Source organism: Aspergillus tanneri (assembly GCF_003426965.1).
Source record: "Aspergillus tanneri strain NIH1004 chromosome Unknown AapTan_1_pilon_pilon_pilon, whole genome shotgun sequence".
Classification (NCBI taxonomy): Eukaryota; Fungi; Ascomycota; class Eurotiomycetes; order Eurotiales; family Aspergillaceae; genus Aspergillus; species Aspergillus tanneri.
This window is the reverse complement of record NW_022984628.1, coordinates 2,967,953-2,985,996: the sequence shown is the minus strand read 5'-3', so window position 1 is coordinate 2,985,996 and position 18,044 is coordinate 2,967,953. Positions and strand designations below refer to the sequence as shown.

At 45.8% G+C, this 18,044-nt stretch overlaps 6 protein-coding genes across 6 annotated transcripts; 3 read left to right on the top strand and 3 right to left on the bottom strand.

Annotated features, from left to right (window-relative positions):
- Positions 1–2: 2 nt before the first annotated feature.
- ATNIH1004_002970 (GNAT family N-acetyltransferase) lies at positions 3–775 on the bottom strand (the record flags this gene model as incomplete). Its single annotated transcript, XM_033567654.1, has 2 exons — positions 3–394; positions 463–775. 2 exons carry the CDS (start codon positions 773–775, stop codon positions 3–5), a joined length of 705 nt encoding a protein of 234 aa, XP_033429649.1.
- A 303-nt stretch (positions 776–1,078) lies between these two features.
- ATNIH1004_002969 (acylglycerol lipase) lies at positions 1,079–2,041 on the top strand (the record flags this gene model as incomplete). The annotated part of the gene is made up of 2 exons (XM_033567653.1): positions 1,079–1,153; positions 1,220–2,041. 2 exons carry the CDS (start codon positions 1,079–1,081, stop codon positions 2,039–2,041), a joined length of 897 nt encoding a protein of 298 aa, XP_033429648.1.
- A 1,431-nt stretch (positions 2,042–3,472) lies between these two features.
- Positions 3,473–4,453, top strand: ATNIH1004_002968 (uncharacterized protein; the record flags this gene model as incomplete). The annotated part of the gene is made up of 1 exon (XM_033567652.1): positions 3,473–4,453. The coding sequence occupies one exon, from the start codon at positions 3,473–3,475 to the stop codon at positions 4,451–4,453; it is 981 nt and encodes a 326-aa protein (XP_033429647.1).
- A 4,173-nt stretch (positions 4,454–8,626) lies between these two features.
- On the bottom strand, positions 8,627–9,273 carry ATNIH1004_002967 (uncharacterized protein; the record flags this gene model as incomplete). Its single annotated transcript, XM_033567651.1, has 3 exons — positions 8,627–8,900; positions 8,980–9,050; positions 9,145–9,273. The coding sequence occupies 3 exons, from the start codon at positions 9,271–9,273 to the stop codon at positions 8,627–8,629; spliced, it is 474 nt and encodes a 157-aa protein (XP_033429646.1).
- A 1,497-nt stretch (positions 9,274–10,770) lies between these two features.
- Positions 10,771–12,093, top strand: ATNIH1004_002966 (uncharacterized protein; the record flags this gene model as incomplete). The annotated part of the gene is made up of 3 exons (XM_033567650.1): positions 10,771–10,794; positions 10,854–11,089; positions 11,136–12,093. The coding sequence occupies 3 exons, from the start codon at positions 10,771–10,773 to the stop codon at positions 12,091–12,093; spliced, it is 1,218 nt and encodes a 405-aa protein (XP_033429645.1).
- A 361-nt stretch (positions 12,094–12,454) lies between these two features.
- Positions 12,455–16,229, bottom strand: DCL2 (putative RNA helicase/RNAse III; the record flags this gene model as incomplete). The annotated part of the gene is made up of 3 exons (XM_033567649.1): positions 12,455–14,954; positions 15,045–16,121; positions 16,180–16,229. 3 exons carry the CDS (start codon positions 16,227–16,229, stop codon positions 12,455–12,457), a joined length of 3,627 nt encoding a protein of 1,208 aa, XP_033429644.1.
- Positions 16,230–18,044: the final 1,815 nt, after the last annotated feature.

The following is an 18,044-nucleotide window of genomic DNA, read 5'->3' as shown; positions in this document are numbered from 1 at the left end:
TACTAGTAGTCTATGAAGGTTCCATCTGGTGGTTGCCAGAGCATCGCTCTTATGATGATGTCATCCACCAGTTGCAAGGTGTTCACTGTATGGAAACCCAGTTTTTCATAGAGCTTGGTTCCTTTGATACTGGCCTCCAATCCAACAGGAACTTTCTCCTTGTGAGCCTGCTGCATGCCCCATTCAACAAGCATCTGTCCTATCCCATGGCGCTGACGAGTTGGATGAACTGCTAAGGCGGATAAATACCAAATATCCGGAAAGCGATCAAAGGGAAAACACTCGGTTTTAATACGTGCATTGTATTCGGCTAGGTGAGATTCATCAACACTTCGATCCGGATAAAAATGGGCGACGCAATTGTCGCTGAGTTTCGAAAATGCGACTTGAAGATCTAGACGGAGTAAAATATCTAGTTAGAAACCGGGACGTATTGAACCTCTAGAGTAAACAGCTTATTACCAGCCCACCAGCCACTTTCTTTCCACGGGCTAGTAGGATCTCCGCCGGATTCTCTGATTCGTTCCCATGCTGCATATCCAACAATCGACATTTCCCCAGATGTGGCCGTGGGGGTGTCTTCTGCAACAATAATCACCCATCCCGGAGAGGTTAGCTTAGTTCGTAGCCGTCGTAAAAATCCCGAGCGATAATCCGAATAAAATTCCTTCCGCAAAGGACACAGGAAGATGAACAACTCGTCGTCTAGCATTGCCTGTGCAGCTACTTCCGCAATAAAGGACAAGTCTTGCAGCTTCGCCGGCCGTAATTGCATTTTGAAAGGATCTAAATCGGCCTCTATTTTCTTTATGCCATGCCACTACCCTACTGATATTCGGTGTTGGCTCTACTTAAATATATGCAACACGACATGGTTTCGATGTGTCGGGATCCGAGAAGGGACTAGACCACTATCTCGTCACACTATACCTATTTTGGATCAGTTGACGCTCGGGCCATACAGTATATTAATCAGTAATCACATGAATCTCGGTGCATGGCAATTCCAACCCAACCTGAACCTCCTTCCTTCCCCTCTAACAATCCCAACACAGTATCCTGACCCATATAACCTTCAATGACCGATATCCAGACCACTGAAAGCCAGTTCCGGCTTTCCGATGGAGTTGCCCTCTACCAGAAATCATGGGCTGTGAGTTCTATCTGCATCAGCAGCCTTTTTGGCGCAATACTAATCTGATTGATTTTTGAGTTGCAGTCCAGTAACACTGCGCCTGTAGCTCGACTAGTCCACTTCCATGGGTTCAGCGATCATATCAATAACACCTTTGATCTGTTTCCTTCGCTTGCCGGCCGCGGTATCTTATGCACAGGAGTAGATCAACGTGGTTGGGGTCAGTCGGCAAAGGACAAGACAAACCGCGGCAATACAGGTCCAACAGCTAACATACTAGCCGACTATGCGGCTTTTATCGAGGCCCAACTTCAAGCCGAACCTTCAGTTCCCGTTTTTGTGATGGGCCATTCTATGGGCGGTGCATTGGTCGCCACTTTAGCTTCTACGCCCAAGTATCAGGACCTTGTGTCCCGTCTAGGAGGTATCATACTCGAAGCGCCGTTTATTGGCCTGGATCCGGAGACCGAGCCAAGTATTATAACAATTTACATGGGCCGGCTAGCTTGCAAGATACTGCCGCAATTTCAGATCAGCCAGCCGGTAAAGGCCGAGGCGGTCGTGCGCGATCCCGCTGTCCAGCAAATCCTGAAGAACGACCCGCTGAACCATGGCATTGGCACTCTCGAGATGTTCGCAAATATGCTCGACCGAGCAGCCGATTTGACATCCGGAAAGCTGAAACTTAACGACGGAATTCGTTCTGTCTATGTGGTCCACGGCACGAATGACAAGGTCACCAGCTATAATACTAGCAAGCGTTGGTACGATTCTCAGACTGGTAAGGTCGCCGACCGGAATTTCAAATCCTACGAAGGCTGGAGTCATCTTCTACATGCGGACCTGCCGGAGAACAGGCAGTTGTTTGCTGATGATATTGCGCAATGGATCTTAGCGAGGGTGTAGACTTGTGGTTGATCAAATGATGTCTTATATAACCTCCTAGTCGGTTTGCTATATAATACCCACACATCTTTTTGCCTTACTGCATGTCCTCTAGAATGGGCCATTTATTTCAAGAATTACTTCCTGTCTTGTAACCGGCTGCCTGGATTCAGACTGATAGTCCACCGAGTCATTGTGTTAAACATGGAACTACTCGTCCATGCCCAGGAGGACCGAAGATGATAAGTCTAAAATTAAATACAATACCGGAAGTTTTTTATTTGTCATGTAACGAATGCCAATAACGATGTCATCGAGACGAACCAAGGCCGACAGATTATTAAGGGCCATTAGTGTTATCCACATAGAACATAGGAGCTGGAATCGGACTGGAATACCGGTATTCCGAATAGAGCGGAAGACCCAGAGCTATCACAAACAAGCTCCTTTTGCATGACGACTGCACAGTGGAGTCGTTACTTGTACTTCAAAGCGAAGGACCCTATAGCTTGACTGTGGGGACTGTGGGGACTGTGGGGACTGTAAAATTGTGTCTGTTTGTCTGTCGGCGGAAGTTCTATTAACTAACTACTCTTAGTTCGTTAGATTAACTAACTTAATATAAGACTCTTAGTAATGTTTGGCGGCTGCATACATTGATCTGAATTCGGTTTTCTGTAGCAATTCTCTAGGAGCATGTGACAAACTCTATTATGGAAGGTTTCGGTCCTTTCGGATAAAAGAAACAGTCACGTGATAAATGGGCTTTCCTACTCTAATCCTGAGCAGGATTAGTGCATCGGCCCCAGACTTGCCCAAGACCCGTGGCCCTTCTTACTTTATTCTTCCTTTAAAACCTGTTCACGCTCTCCCTCTATCATCGCTAATTCGGGTGGGGGTCTCACTCCATCGAATCCCATCCCTTGATCCTCTTCAGATTGTTTTAAATGCTATTTGATATCCTCTCTGTTCTACAATTTGCAAGAACTTTTCCCTTAAGAAGTTTAGCCTGATTTCGTACCACCGCAAATCCCCTCCGCTCATCAGAACAGCACAAGAGGGTAGTCGTGTTGAAGGGAGGTTACACATTGTCTAGTGACAATACTCATACAACTTGTGAAGATACTGGCACAGATATCCATGGGCAAGCAAATTCGCAAAATTGTCCCAGTCGAGACATTATATGCTTCGAAAATTATCTTGCAGTGCTTCTTTTGTCAATGGAACAGAATTTATAATAAGACTGGCTTCCGTCATCTCCCGGCTTGACCGACCATGGCCTTCGTTGATTCCCGATCCTTGCTCGAGGCCTTGTCAATTCGCTCTTACATTTGTACCATTACATATGGCAAACTAAATTTGGTCCATTAGAAAGGATCGCTATTTGAAACGATTTCGGGTCGTGGTGTTATTCCCTCCGCCCCCTCTCTTTGGCGCCCCCTCTTTTTGGCCATGGGGGCTTCTCTTTCGACTCCTCCGCAGGGTCTGATTGGAGGATACCAAGGTGATAGTATTGTTATCAAAATCTTGATTGTGGTTTTCTGCTCTATTGCGTTATACAATGCGATTGAGCTTGTTATTCTTATTTTCCTCACCTTCAGCCGCTATAGAGGCCTCTATTTCTGGTCCATGTTACTCTCCAGTATCCTTGGAGTCATCCCTCACTCTGTCGGCTACCTGCTAGAATTTTTCGCCATAGGGCCTGCTTGGTTAGGCATCACCTTATCCACGATTGGTTTCTATTTCATGGTTCCTGGTCAGTCCATCGTCTTATACTCTCGACTTCACCTGATTACTCAGAATTCACGACTGTTGCACCGCGTCCTCTACCTTATTATCTTCGATACCATCGTTCTGCTTATTCCGACAACTGTACTTACCTACTCTACTGTCTATGTTCGGACCGATCCCGTAACTCGAGGCTACAACGTTATGGAAAGAATGCAGGTAGCTTGGTTTTGTGCACAGGAGATGTTGATATCTGGGATTTACATTTGGGAGACCGCCAAACTCCTGCGGCTCAGACCCGAAAAAGCTCTTGAACGCAACAAGACAATGTATGAGCTAATAACTATCAATGTCATAATCATACTCTTGGACGTGGCACTTCTGGTGTTAGAGTATGTTGGTCTCTATTCTTTGCAGACTACTCTCAAGGCCGCAGTGTACAGTGTCAAGTTGAAGCTAGAATTTGGCGTTCTGAGGAAGCTTGTCTCTCTTGTTAACACCCATCCTGCGGATTCCACCTCTACTGAGAATGAGGATTTCCCAAATTTCGTCAACCCGGAGCAATTAACTGGGGATGTTACACATGCAGCCCCTGCTCCCGTGAGAAGCCATCCCCGATATCCATGGGGTGCAATTTCCGTGGACAGTCTTGCTTCGTCTGACCAAAGGCGGCCCCGGTCTCTTTCCGGATCTCAGGCTCCTTGATCCCGTGATATAGCTATATATTTACGACAGGTGCTAAACACGTCGTGCTTTACCTTATTCCATACTGCAGTCTGCAGCGTACATATTACCTTAGTTCGGCGTCTAGGGCTCAGTGGCTCCTGCATCTGAAGTTCCACGATCCAGCTTCATAGCCTCATAACCAAAAGGCATGGGAACATCAACAGCAATGGTTTATTTGCGCTACTATTGTGAAAGATTTAGCGGGACCAAACCCGGACGATCAAGCATGACATTTGGGAATACCAGACAATCGATTAGCTGGACTCTAATGTTTTGCACATACTTTCTCTTCAGATTTTTTTTTTTTTTTTTAACAGCGTTGTATAGCAATATATCCTGTACATGTTTGTACTGCAATGTAGAGTGGACTATATGTCGTGGAATCAAAGTCTCTGGTGAGTATCATAAGTGTGGGCTATGATATAAAAGTATATACAAATCAATGTTCATCATGTCTTTTAAGTATATATATATACACTTTCCACTGATGTTACTCTTGGGTCAATACGTCAAGACTCAATACAGTACTCCGCACCGTACTCCTGGAGTTTTGTGGGTCTTACAAGGACCATCTGACAGAGTAGTCCATAAATATCAGAGCAGGTGGAAGCTAGGTCGTGGGGCACAATGTCGCTTATTGAATCTGGCCTCTTCTTTTTCATTTCTCTCACTTTTATTTCGGAGCTAGATCTAGCTAACTCTTCCTCTAATATTACTGGCGGGAGCGAATGCCGGCACTGGCAAATACGTATCAGTACATTAAGTAGGTAGTTGTGCTTTACTACTCCATTGTGCCTGGTACTCCGGGCCTCAGTTCCTAAGCCAAAACTAGCCTACTCAGCTATTTGGAAAGCTGGGTATGCGAGACCTTTCTATATATAACACATGAGTAGGCATGTGGACACAAAATGGCATATACTTCTCTCCTTTTTAGGCCCTCCATGTTGTACAACTTACATAACTAACGAACTGGCAATTAGTTATACTCCCTCTGACTAACCCTCTTTCGTGCTCTCTCCAATTCCAGGTGCAGTTCAGAGCTTCGGCGCTATTGTTGTGTTGCGCGAGGTGCCCAATGGCAGCTTGGTGCTGTCCGCATAGCCAGTAAAATACCAAGCCTATACTCGGTTACTCGCCTTCGAACCTTTTTGGATTAGAGAGCTTTTGTGATATTATGCTTGAAGATCAGGCCGATATTCTTCTTGACCACATTGATTTCATCCGGGAAGATGCATATAACCCCGTCGCAGATGGCCCGGAGGTTTTTTGTCGATATTTGGGCTGCTGACCGACCTGTGCGGCTATGGTGCGCCCATCCACAAGAATCCCTCAGTTGAAATCTCATAATATATTAGTTTTGGTTGGAGGCGACCGATTCCATCCTCCGAATCCGTCCGACCAGTCATTGCTATCATCTCCTTCAAATACCTTGGGTGTGGAGCTCACACCTGAGCAATTGTTTTCCAGGACCATGAACATTAGCCAGCGGTTGCGAGTGCTGTACAAAGCGCAGCAGGCAAGTTGAAGCAGCTGCCATGGAGGTTTTTGGCATTATAAGTCAGGCTCAAGACCAGATGTGTCGTACGGAGACACTGGATAAGTTGCTCAACACAACATTGGGATAGTCAAACAACTCACTAGATTTCATCGTGTTATGATCTACATGATTGACATCGACTAAAACGGCATAGTAGTAGTTGATTGATTGATCCAAGTATCAGGAAAGATTTGTAAAAGTGTCTTCCATTTTCAAGCGGCAGACATTCTAAAGCAAGCTTAGGATCTCTATCGGATTAACAAGGTTCGCATACTCTACGACCGTGACCAGTCCATCTCTGGACTGGTTTGCCGAACAAAAGAGGACTTAGAGAATCCGTTATATATGATACATTCCTACCTTCACGCCATGTCCCTTATTCATGTCAAGTATCTAGCAAATATGGGTTTGCCTGCATTCATGTCCATTAGCTTTGGTGACCACAAGTCACTTTGGGGATTGATACCGTGCCAAACTCATGAACAATTCGTTATGCGATTTGCTTTCCCAATTTGAAAAATGTGTCGCTTAATAGGGATGGACTTTCGCGAAATATCGAGCGCCTTTCTTACGCATCTCGATTACAAGCTCGTAAGCGCATCAACGCTGTTCGAACAGACGCGAATCCTTCAGGATATATTCTAGAAATATCTGATAATTTACTGAAGCTATTTGATGCTTATTATGCTGGGTTCTCAATCCGAGGAGAAATTAAAACTCTGGGAGGCCCATCACATTCGCAGGAAGTTCCTGCTTTGATGAATATCTCAAGCTGCGTAAGTTCAGTTTTGCACTCGCTTCCCACAGGGTGATAAGGATTTTCCTGACTTACACTTTCTTCTTGGCTTTAAAACGATTTCAGGTATGCTATATATTCCACTATCAACTGACAGCATGGGGTCTTTTTCCATTGAGGGCAGCTGACGGAAATCCAATGGGGCGGCAATCCATATGAGAAGAATTCGACCATGGTAGTCTGGAGCCGCCGCAAGAGCATCCAGATCTAGAAAGAAATGATTCTTGATCAGTCTCGAGAATGCAGAGTCCGAAGTTGAGAGGGCTGCCGTTATGTGATTGGTTTACGGCAAATTCATCAAAGTATAGCAACCAAATAAGGCTACCTTGCAGAACTCACAATCGACAAAGCCCCTTCTGCGAAACTCCACTCACGAAGTCCGAACACCATTGAATGCTATTATCAATTATCTAGAAATTTCTCTAGAGGGATCCTTGGATAATGAGGCTCGTTAGAACCTTACCAAGTCCTATTCCGCCTCTAAATCACTCATCGATGTCATTAATCAGCTTCTTGATCTAACCAATGCCGAGGAAGTTCAGAAACTTATCAAAGATGACTATTTCGATCTCTCTTTGACTTTTAGAGAAGCAACTGAGGTATTTGAGGCCGAGACAAAACGAAAGGACGTGGATGTTCAGTTACCCACTTACCTAACCCAAACAACATGCAAGCCTACAATTATCGATGCCCATCGTCGACAGCATTAAATCCACCCAAATCATTCGGCAGATCGAAAACGAGTGTTTGACAGATCAATTGTCAAGAGTTGCAAAGCTGAATGGGCGGATTCCTATCTTCGCTGTTTCAGCTTCTCTACTAGAAAAATATGTACAGCTATATATTGACAACGGCTTTGACGGTTGGATTCTAAAACCAATCAACTTCAGTCGATTAAAAGTTCATTTTGGCGACCTTGAATATGACAATGCCCGAAACGACGCTACTTATCGACCCGGCTGCTGGGGAAACGGTGGATGGGTGTACTGGACGAGACAAGCAATAAGTCAGCTTTAGCTACTGAGCAATATGTACATGCATTGGTGACTCTTTGGTTTATTTCATTCTAATTGGCATATTATATTTTGGAAGCCCATCATCGAGATGTCATGGAGATTATTGTGAATTGGAAAGTGTCATTAAGAATACACACTCCATCCGTATTCGACACACAGAGAGATTACTGCATCTTAGTAATTTTCTAGACATGTCGGATGGCTCGAGATTTTTATTAATAACATAGAGGGGCTACTTATGAAAAACATGAAAATATAGGAGAGACAGCACCATATGCTGGATACCAATCTCAGCCCAGAATTACATAGACCCTAGTGAATATTATATACACGAAGAGAGAAATGATTAACTATATCACTCAACCAATTATGCAGCCAAGCTCTGTGATCCTATGATGCCCGCATTAGGCCTTGTATGAACTAGTTCGGCACCAGGATGGACCAAATCGTCCCATAAAAAGGCTCTAGAACGAGGCGGGACAACCGTTTCCACTTCAATCATAGTTGTATGGCGATCTAGATGGTCACTCATTGAAGTATAACACTCTCAAGGTGTCACGTATCTGTATCTCACTACTGCGTCTCTGCTCACTGAATTGCAGACGTTTGCTGCGGACACGAGAACTAGAACCATCTTCAGGTGAAAGCGTATTAATATCGTTTAAAGAGTTCGGAAGAGATGAGAATCGAGGAGAACAGGGATAGGGACAACGAATAGGGCTCTGGGTAAGCTTGACGACCCTATGATGACGGCAAACTCCATTTTCAATTAGACGCTATTGACCAGGCCAGTGTACGTCATTTTAATGATTGTCGATTTGAGTTGCGATCGCACCGCCATCAAGTAGGGTGAAAATGACATTTATGATGGTTACAATGTTCAACACTTTGCGGCCTTCACGCCCCTTGACTTCCATGATGGGTTTGAGGCTGCGGATAGCTTCGTAATATGCCCAGAATGATGTACTCGCATAAGATGGAGCCGGCTGGGGCGATTCGCTCGAAGGCGAGGGGTGGCTTGTCCCAAGCGCTTGTTGGTTATAAAGGATGCGGAGATGAATAAAACTTCCAGGGGGCCTGGAGCAGGAGAGTAGTGACGATGGTCAGGTACAGAACCAGTCAAGTGACTTGTTCGCTGGTGATCAGGTGGATTCACGAGTCGAGGACCATCGACAGGCTCGTGACCATGCAGAAGTATCCGATTGCGAGACCAACGATGGTGACAGGCTTTGGGGTCAAATCAAAATATAGCAGAATATTGCTAACACAGAAGAGGACAATACCGTAGCGCTTGCAATCATGCTCCAAAAATAGCACCCACTTCGGTGCTTGAAGGAGTCGAGGATCCAGAAAATAGCTCCAGGCAGTTGTAGCCAGCGACAGACGTCAACGCTACAAAAACCAAAGTGAGGTTTGGAGAAACATCTTGTAGGGGTGCCGATCCGGCCATATTGCATCAAAGACTTGATTGACCATTCAAGTGAAAATAGAAGGCGTAGAGCCCTTACTAGGAATAAATATTCAAGAAATTGACACCATAGAGGCTATACAAGGTAAACAGTATAAGAATATAGATAAAGAGATTTTTACATACATACATAAGTAGAAATTGCTGTGGAGATGACATAACTCAACCTAGTAATAATCAGTTAAGTGGGAACAGCGTAGCATTGAGCCTACATTTGTATAGTCGGGGAACATGATTTAGCCTGAATACCGCCTACGATTATTCTCATTATGAGCTATTAAATTCTGGCACTCTTGGGCTCCAGAATGCGAGGTTGTCTTTCTGCAATCTTCTGTAGCTCTAGGGCCAATCCCAACTGGGGCCCGAGCGCAGCAATCGAGCATGGATTGCTTAGACTCTGGAATAGGTCTAGTCAAAATAGCAACCTGGTTGTCACAAAAGAAATTCTTGCCATCAGATGAGACTGTTGATTTAGTGCCAATTTGTCTGCTCTTCGATATCACCTAATCAATTCACATTATAGGATATGCGGGATATATTCTGTATGGAATTGCAATGCATTGTTCCACTTTGAATAATCTTCATGCATAGGGGAGGATTTTTTTCATCACACACAAATCCAGAAGTTATGGTTTATTTATTGCATGACCATGGGTATAGATCTGTTGTGTATATAGACTTGGTTCATTGTTCATAGAGCGAGCGGATCGCTTCATATGGTCCCACCCGTATGCAGGTGGCGGATTGGCGCCCGAGGCGACAACAGAGGCTCGAGCAAGATCTCCTCGGTTATATTTCCGGACTCTTGCCCTGTTCATCCTCGACGGTTACACTGGTAAAGCTGTCATCTAAGTTCACGTCAACGAATTGGGATGCGTTTACCTAGTAGCTGTTTGTATTGCTTCCGAATACTCTTGGACAGGGTTGGAACCTAGAGAGTACGTTATTAACCAGACAGATCCGCCATATAGGATGAATGTGTGCATTCAAAATAAAAAATAAGTAAGCCCTTGGTAACATGCACGAGAATTTCATCATGATTTGCCTTGGATCAAATACTCCGTCATAACCTGGTATCCAGCTTCAAGCACACAGCTATGTTTTCTGAGAAGAGGATTGGAGTTCTAATTGGAGGCCGCTACTGCTAAACTAAAATAGATCCATACGATCAATATTGGTCCTTGACACTAAACTCTTCTCTGTACTGTTGGTGCTCCTAGCTCACTGCAATGGCATTGCGTCTGATGGAGATGAATTGACGATCGGCGTTTTTGACGGGCAGCTAGGCGGGTGGTCCGTGCCGGAGCTGCTGACGTTGAGCGTTGCCAAATTGCCTCCAGCTCTTCTTTTCCCCCTCACCGTAACATCCTCGGGGGTTGCAGGATCCCCGTGTTCGCTGACTTGAGAATGCTCCTGTACTAAGCCTCTTTAGCTCATTTCACTAATTCCAGATTAACTCGCCTACAAACCCTGTCGGTCATGGTATCCCTCTGGCCCTTTAAGGTAGGTTACCCATTCCAGCAGCCACAGCCCACACTAACCAACTCACTTCACACACACAGGGAGAGGACAACTCTCCGGCGTCTTTTGAGAAGGCTCTTTCCACCCTTTCAACCAAGATCGTCCAGACGACCTCTCGGTTAGAGGCCCACCGTCAACATGCCCGTCGCTTCAAAGCTCTCTGGACCCTGTACACCACCTTCGCATACCTGCTGTACTCGATCATCTTGGCCCTCGTCTTAGGATGGGAGAATTGGGGCGCGAAGGAATACTTTGCGGTAGTTGGCGGTCCCATCCTGTAAGACCCCATCCGTTGTCTCCCATGCGCACTACTGATGTTGTAGGATCTACGTCGTTCGGGCAGCAGCCGGCAAGTATTTCGACTACCGCATTGGCAAATCGCAACGGTATCTGGACGACCTCCACAGGCAGCGCGATGAAACCATTGAGAAGCTCAAGGTTGCCACAAAATATAATTCGACTCAACAGCTGTTGGAAAAATATGCGGGGGAGTCGCCCAAGCAACAACCACGTACCAGATCTGGCGATGAAAAACGCAAGTCCGAGTCCAAACGCAAACCTTCGAATCCTCAGCCCCCTATCCAACGAACCGGCCTCGCTCCTCCACCAACTGCAAATATTCAAACGCCATGCCCCGTTCAGCCGCCTCCAACCGCTCCCTTGCCAGACCTATATCCACCTTCGTCCCCGTATGCCTCCCCGCAAAGAGCCTCAGATACTCTATCGCCTCCTCCTGCGGTTGACGAGCCTGGGTTCGCCCCCAACGCTTTCCCCAGTGCACCCCAATATGTCGAACATTCCCACTGGTATGATCGCCTGTTAGACGTTCTCTTGGGAGAAGATGAGACCCAGCCAAAAAACAGGATGGCATTAATCTGCACCTCCTGTCGACTTGTGAATGGCCAGGCGCCGCCAGGCATCAAGACTCTGGAAGAACTTGGTCGCTGGCGGTGTGGTAGCTGCGGGGCCTGGAATGGAGAGGAGAGTGAGACAAAGAAAGTCCTAGCTGGCATTCGGAGCACGCCGCGGCAGTCAGCCGAGGGATGGGAGCCTGTCTCTGGGACTGACTCCGAGAATCATTCGTCTGCTGATGACGTGACCGATGATGGTGTTATGGTTGCAGCTAGTGAATATGCCCAGAAGGAACCACGGAGCTCAGATGCCGATAGTCGAGACGAAGAGGAGCCGCAAACGAAGGAGGTAGAAGAACCGCAACCTGAAGCAGAGCGTAAGGGAAAAGCGACTCGTGGACGACCCAAAGGTGGTAGGAAGAAGAAGTAGGCTACTTGTAGGTATATTTAGCGATCATTTTGATGTATTATTTTTGCCCTGTTTCTTAGACAGGTATATTATAGTTCCTTTCCTGGCAATTTTCAGTGCCAAAATTAAAACAAGACTCATCAAATATGCCAACTTCAACACAAAAATAATATTATCATTTCTCATTCCTTATCGTTCATCACATCTAGTATGTGGGCATACATTAATCGCCAGAAAAGGGTATCCAAGCTACAGTTGAATATTATGAAGCCGCAAGCAGTGAACCAAACTATCATCTACACAGCGCAGACGTGATGTCTAAGATATTCAACATAAACTCGTTCCATTCAAAAAAAAAAAAAAAAAAAAAAGCCCCATTACATCACTGCTCACTAGTGGTAGTTGCAGCCAACTGCATGAGAATTTCGATCGCGCCATTAGCAGCCTTGACCTCTGCCTCTTCCCTGGACAAGCAACCTTCTACAACTACGGCCTCATGACCATCCAGCGTAACCGCGCATTGATAGCTGGCATCGCCATTCTCAACTTGGATCCGTTTCACACTGAATTGAACGTTCCCTTTAGACATTTGCTGGGCAATATTCATAGGATGCGCGACATTGATGCCACCTGCCAGAATCCGCCGGAGATATGGTAGTAGCCCGATGCGTTCCGCAAACATCTCACACTCGACCAGATTCCCGAGCGAGTCGACGAAAATAGCTCCGATAACGCTCTCGATAATGTCGGAAAAGAGTTTGTCGGCGTTTAGCTGAGAGAGAGCTTGCCAGGGATAATGATTGCCCTGGTGTAGATAAAGGGATATCTCCTCTCGTAAGAGGTGATATCGCGAAATGGCTCTTTCTTGAGCGGTTCTCAAGTTTATACCCTCACATCTCATGAAACGCCAGAGCTCGACATACTCCTTGTCAGATTTTATTGCGAAACCACCGCTCGGGGTTTGCTCGACGTTTATAGATTCCTGCTCCATGGCGAACTCCATGCATAGAAAAGCTAGAAGATTCGCATTAACCATTGCATGCTTTATCATAGTCATTTCGCCTTGAGGGATCTCGATCGCGTGTTTGAAAATGGTAGAAACAATGACCATGTCGAGAACTGCATCGCCAAGAAACTCTAGCCTCTGGTACGACTGTGTGGACGCATCATGCTGGCATGAGGGATGGGTGAGAGCTTCCAGGAGTAGAGAACGGTTGCGGAATGAATAGCCAACTTGCTCTTCCAAGAGATCATTTATCATGTGGCGGTCGTTTTTGGAGACTGCACATGAAGTCAAGGACACGTTGGCTGGCGCGGTCATGTTAACTTCAGGTAGGAAAAAATGAATGCATGCCTGTGCTTTTTCATGACCACCGTCTAGGTATGCTGCTCCGATCAATGATTCAACAATGTCGGCGAGTACTTTGGTTGACATCGTCCGTCGAGAAGCGACTTGCGTTATCTTCTCTGATATTAGTGGAGCAGACCACTTCCGCGGGCTAAACTGCTTGCTGATGATAAATGAATCAAGACCAAGGTCAAGAGCTGCTCGTGCGAGTCGAGGGTTTTGAACAATATCATCTCGTCCTTGAGAAAGATAGCCTTCATGCCAGTTGGGATGTTGGAAGAATAGTTGGCAGGAAACAGTAAATTTCAGAACGGAATCTCCGAGAAATTCGTACCTCTGGTAGTTTGTCACCGCCTGGGCTGATGGTGTAGTGATAGCCGTAATGACATGTTCGGTGCCTGTGAAACCAATATTTTGCAGAGTAGTCTCGCATAGTCTGGATGCAATTAATGTCGCCTCCAGTCGATCAAGTATGGCAGGAATGAAAAGCCCAAAGATAGAGTCAGAGAGTGGGAACTTATGCACAATGCATGTCTCAGCAGACAGAACGCATACCCTTGAGCGTAGATCAGGACTGTCATTATTAACAGTGTCTGGCTGCTTAGGAGCTGTAAGGGTTTGGCGGTGCATAAGGTTTCTCCGTCGCGGAAATCTCTCGCATTCCAATTCAACAATAGAGGGATCTTGTGTAGATACGAGCCACCTCTTGAACAAGAGTGGTTCGCTGTACGGCTGCGAGAGATCCCGAACTATACCCATAATTCCCGCTTCTCTCCCTTGGTTAAAGACATCAAGGGCAGCCTCGTATCCTTGGCTTTCGCGGAGGCAGTCTTCCAAGTCATCGTGGCATACATCGGGCCCAAACAAAGCCACAAAATCTCGCTCCGGCCGCAATACTCCAGAGCGAACAACCTGAAGATACAATGCAGTGATCTCTCTCATATGCTGGATCGCGTCTGTGGTCAAACAAGATACCCGCTCAGCAGGAGCGAATGATAAGTTAAATGTATTCTCACTGTCCCAAAATAGAGTCATTGGATTTAACAGGGGCAAGGAAACTGGGGTGTTCAATTTCATAAAAAACTCATAATCCGCATTTCCTTCCAGCCGCACCGCTATGCGGGTTTGATGGAAGTCTGGTGTTGACCATGACGATGCCCAGTCTCTCCACGGGTCATGCTGTTCTGATATTTCCACTATTGACGGCAAAGTATCGTAGTCATTCAATCCAAACTCTTGCTTCCTTGTTAGTGGAAGGAGATGGTCATTCACGAGGCCAAACCTATAGAGAGACTTGTATGACTGGAATGCTGCTTCTTTAACAGCCGCTCGCTCTGTTGTCCACCACGTTTTCCCCGTAGTGCGACGAACTGCAGGATGCACGCTACTGGGCAAGGTTACCATTCCCCTCAAAAGCCCGACATCATTAATTTCAAAAGAAAATTCTGGTCTGTTACTTGCATAGGGATCTCGAGGAAGCACCGAACAGAAGTGATGTAGATGTGCGACAGCTTCGCCTGGGGTCAAAACAGCGCTAGTCGATGTCAATGAGAAAAGAAAAGTACAAACAGAATTAAAACAACCAACAAAGTTGGGAGAGTTAGGGCACACGAGTATATCGTACCTGGTAGACTCGACAGTAAACCTTTCCTTTATATCTTCATTGAAGCTCTCCAGATTCCGTGCCTCTTGGAGAAGTCTTTCATCATTCTGATAGGCCTCCATCATAGCTTTCTCCAGGGCCTGCCACTTGCTTAAATTGGAAGATTCATCGAATGTTGAGAGCAGAATCGCGAATACTGACTCTCTCTGCCGAGCACGGCCCCGTCGTTGTACGAACGATTTCAGATTCGGGGGCTTATCATAGCAAGCAACCACTTTGCACGAACTGATGTCGATTCCTTCTTCCAAGACGTCGGTCGCTATAATGAGGTTCTTATGCCCATCACGGAACTCGTCCAGAGTGTTTCGCTGCATTTCCATAGTAAGAAGCCCGCTTATCATGTCTTTGCGCATGCCACCACCGTTAGACCAGCCAACGTAAGCGGCACATCGAAAGCGATCCTTTGTCAAAGGGTGGACTGATAATAATTTGGCCATCACACTGACTGTAGCCCTTTGCTGTACAAAAATAATGCCCGAAAATTCTGGATCATATATGCCATCCAAAAAGGCCATGAGAGCTTCTAACTTAGGCGATATACAAAAATCCTCTATTTTTGTGCAAGGAACATCTGAGATGGGGAGACGGTCCATAAACTCCATGATGTAGGCTTTTTCCTCGTCTTCCCAGCCAACCATCACGGAAGAGTCGTCAAGTTTGGACCTCAATTGTTCGCTACATGCACGTATGAAATATTCGACAGCCCAGTCCCCCAGCTCTTCGAAGATGTGACAGCTTCGGTCAACCAACTTTTTTATTTGCTCGTTGCAGTATGTCTTTCGGGTCAAGAGAGTTTTTTGTAGTTGAGCGTCGTTGTCCGGGCTTCCTCTGAGACTCTTCACGTATGGATCTTCATTAATGTCCAAGGTCTCCCAAGCAAATTGAAGAGCCCTCAAAGTGTCATTTCCCAACAGCTCTTCGGGTTCCAGTGGGGTAAACAAAATTTGCTGCAGATGAGGTCGGTGAGTATGCTTCAATAGCTCTTGGCGATGAACACGGGGTGTCTTGCACACTGAAGCAAGATTCGACTCGACAGTACTAAGCAATAAAACTCAGCCAGACACACAAGACCATTAGGCATTATCGCACAACTCACAGTAATTCAAGAAGACTCGATCTCACCACTGGACTTGCTGTGAGGCCCATTATGTGCGGAACAGCTCCTGGGCCATGTTTAGCCAAGGCGGGATGATAGAAATCCTGCATTATTTTGTTCGCTGGGTGGCGGCGCATACAGTGATGTGCTGCAGTGTAAGAAACAATTAGCATCTTGTAATTATTATAGATGTATGTGTTATGTACAACCTTCGTCAAATATGATAAGTCCTAGCTGAGAGATTTCTACAAACCCATGGGTCAATGCATCAGCAAGGACCGCGTGAGTTGAAACAACAACCTGTATGTTTTTTAATACTGCATCCCATATGGGCTGCTCTGTCCAGAGTTCGACTTTATCTAATCCAGTGAGTGTTCGTGCCTGCACAGATGGGATGTTCTTAGTGATAACTTTGTGCTGTTGAATACACAAAGCCACTGTCGGTGCCAGAAACCATATAAGCTAAATATATAAGTTACCAGTTGGTATTATATACAGATGGGATAGAGAGGATAATACTGTACCTTCCGTGGATTGCAGCTTTCCAGCTCACCAACAATTCGTAGCAGAGCTCTGGATTGAGATTTATGAGAACAAGAGATTTTTATGTCTCAGCAAGGAGGGAATCAGTACATGTTTGTTTTCCCACTACCTGTATCCATCTAATTTTATCAGCATACATAGTGGCTATATACATTGAAAAAGAAAGAACGAACGAAAGAAAACCTCATCAACATACTGCAACTATAATGTTCTCCTTCATGCTCGCCTCAAACATCTCTAGTTGATAGCTTCGTGGCTGGTAGGCGAGGACATCCTTGCTAAGCGGGCTGGTGGAAGTCATCCTACCAAAAGAAAAAGCAAAGGACGTCTGGTAAACTAAAGATGACCTCAGTCGACGAATCCCACCAATTATCATTACAGGGCCATGGCTAAGGATATAAGGCGTAGGTGATGGGGGCAAGTTAGTGAGGCCAGAAATAAAGAACGTGGTCTAAAGAAAGGAGTGGGGTAAACAAAGAAATAATCATGAATTCAAAAACAACAATGGAAAATCCCACTAAAGTGCGACCGTAGGGCTAGCCCATCACGCTGCAAGCAAAAATCAACCAGGAGAATTAAAGAAGATTGATACTTATACACACAATTTAAATTCTTAGGCCCCAAGTGTCTAAAAACAACGCATTCCTCCATTTAGCTGATAATCAGGTTGTCCTATGCATACATGACTGCTACCATTAGTGAAAGGGACTCTTTAATACAGCGTCTAGGTGGGTATTCCAAAGGGCTTGATTTGTTTAAGCTAATCACTGAAGTCTATACTGTATCGCAGTTGCAAGACTACAACTTCTAAGGCTCCATTATTATTTTTTGGCCTTTCCACCCGTAGTTGACTGACGCAGTGTACAATCATTTAGCCACATGCTCCAAAAAAAGCACAGCCTCGTGGCAGATATGATAAAGAAGTAGCCTAGAGAAGAGCGCTTAACAGAGCATCTGTCAATGCGATGTAACGCTGCTACGCAGCTATTTTCAGTTGCCGCAAGTGCATTAGCATTCCACCGGAGTCTTAGCAAGACCAATGGTCTCCATGCGATCTTCCCCCTGTATGACTGCACCACTGAGAATCGAGGGGAGCTCCATTCGAACCCTGACCCTGCTAGATTAATTAATGGCTGCGCCTTACGGAGGACGGTTCGCTCCGTTCCTGATGTGGTGTCTCAAGCCGTCTTTTCGTAGTATCTCTGAACGAATCGTTTAGTTGAAAGGTCATGTAGACCTATGAGAAGTGCGGCCCCCCCTTCCCCCCCCTGCATTCCTGGTGCTAAGCCTCGAACATCAAATCTGCTCGGAGAGGGGAAGGG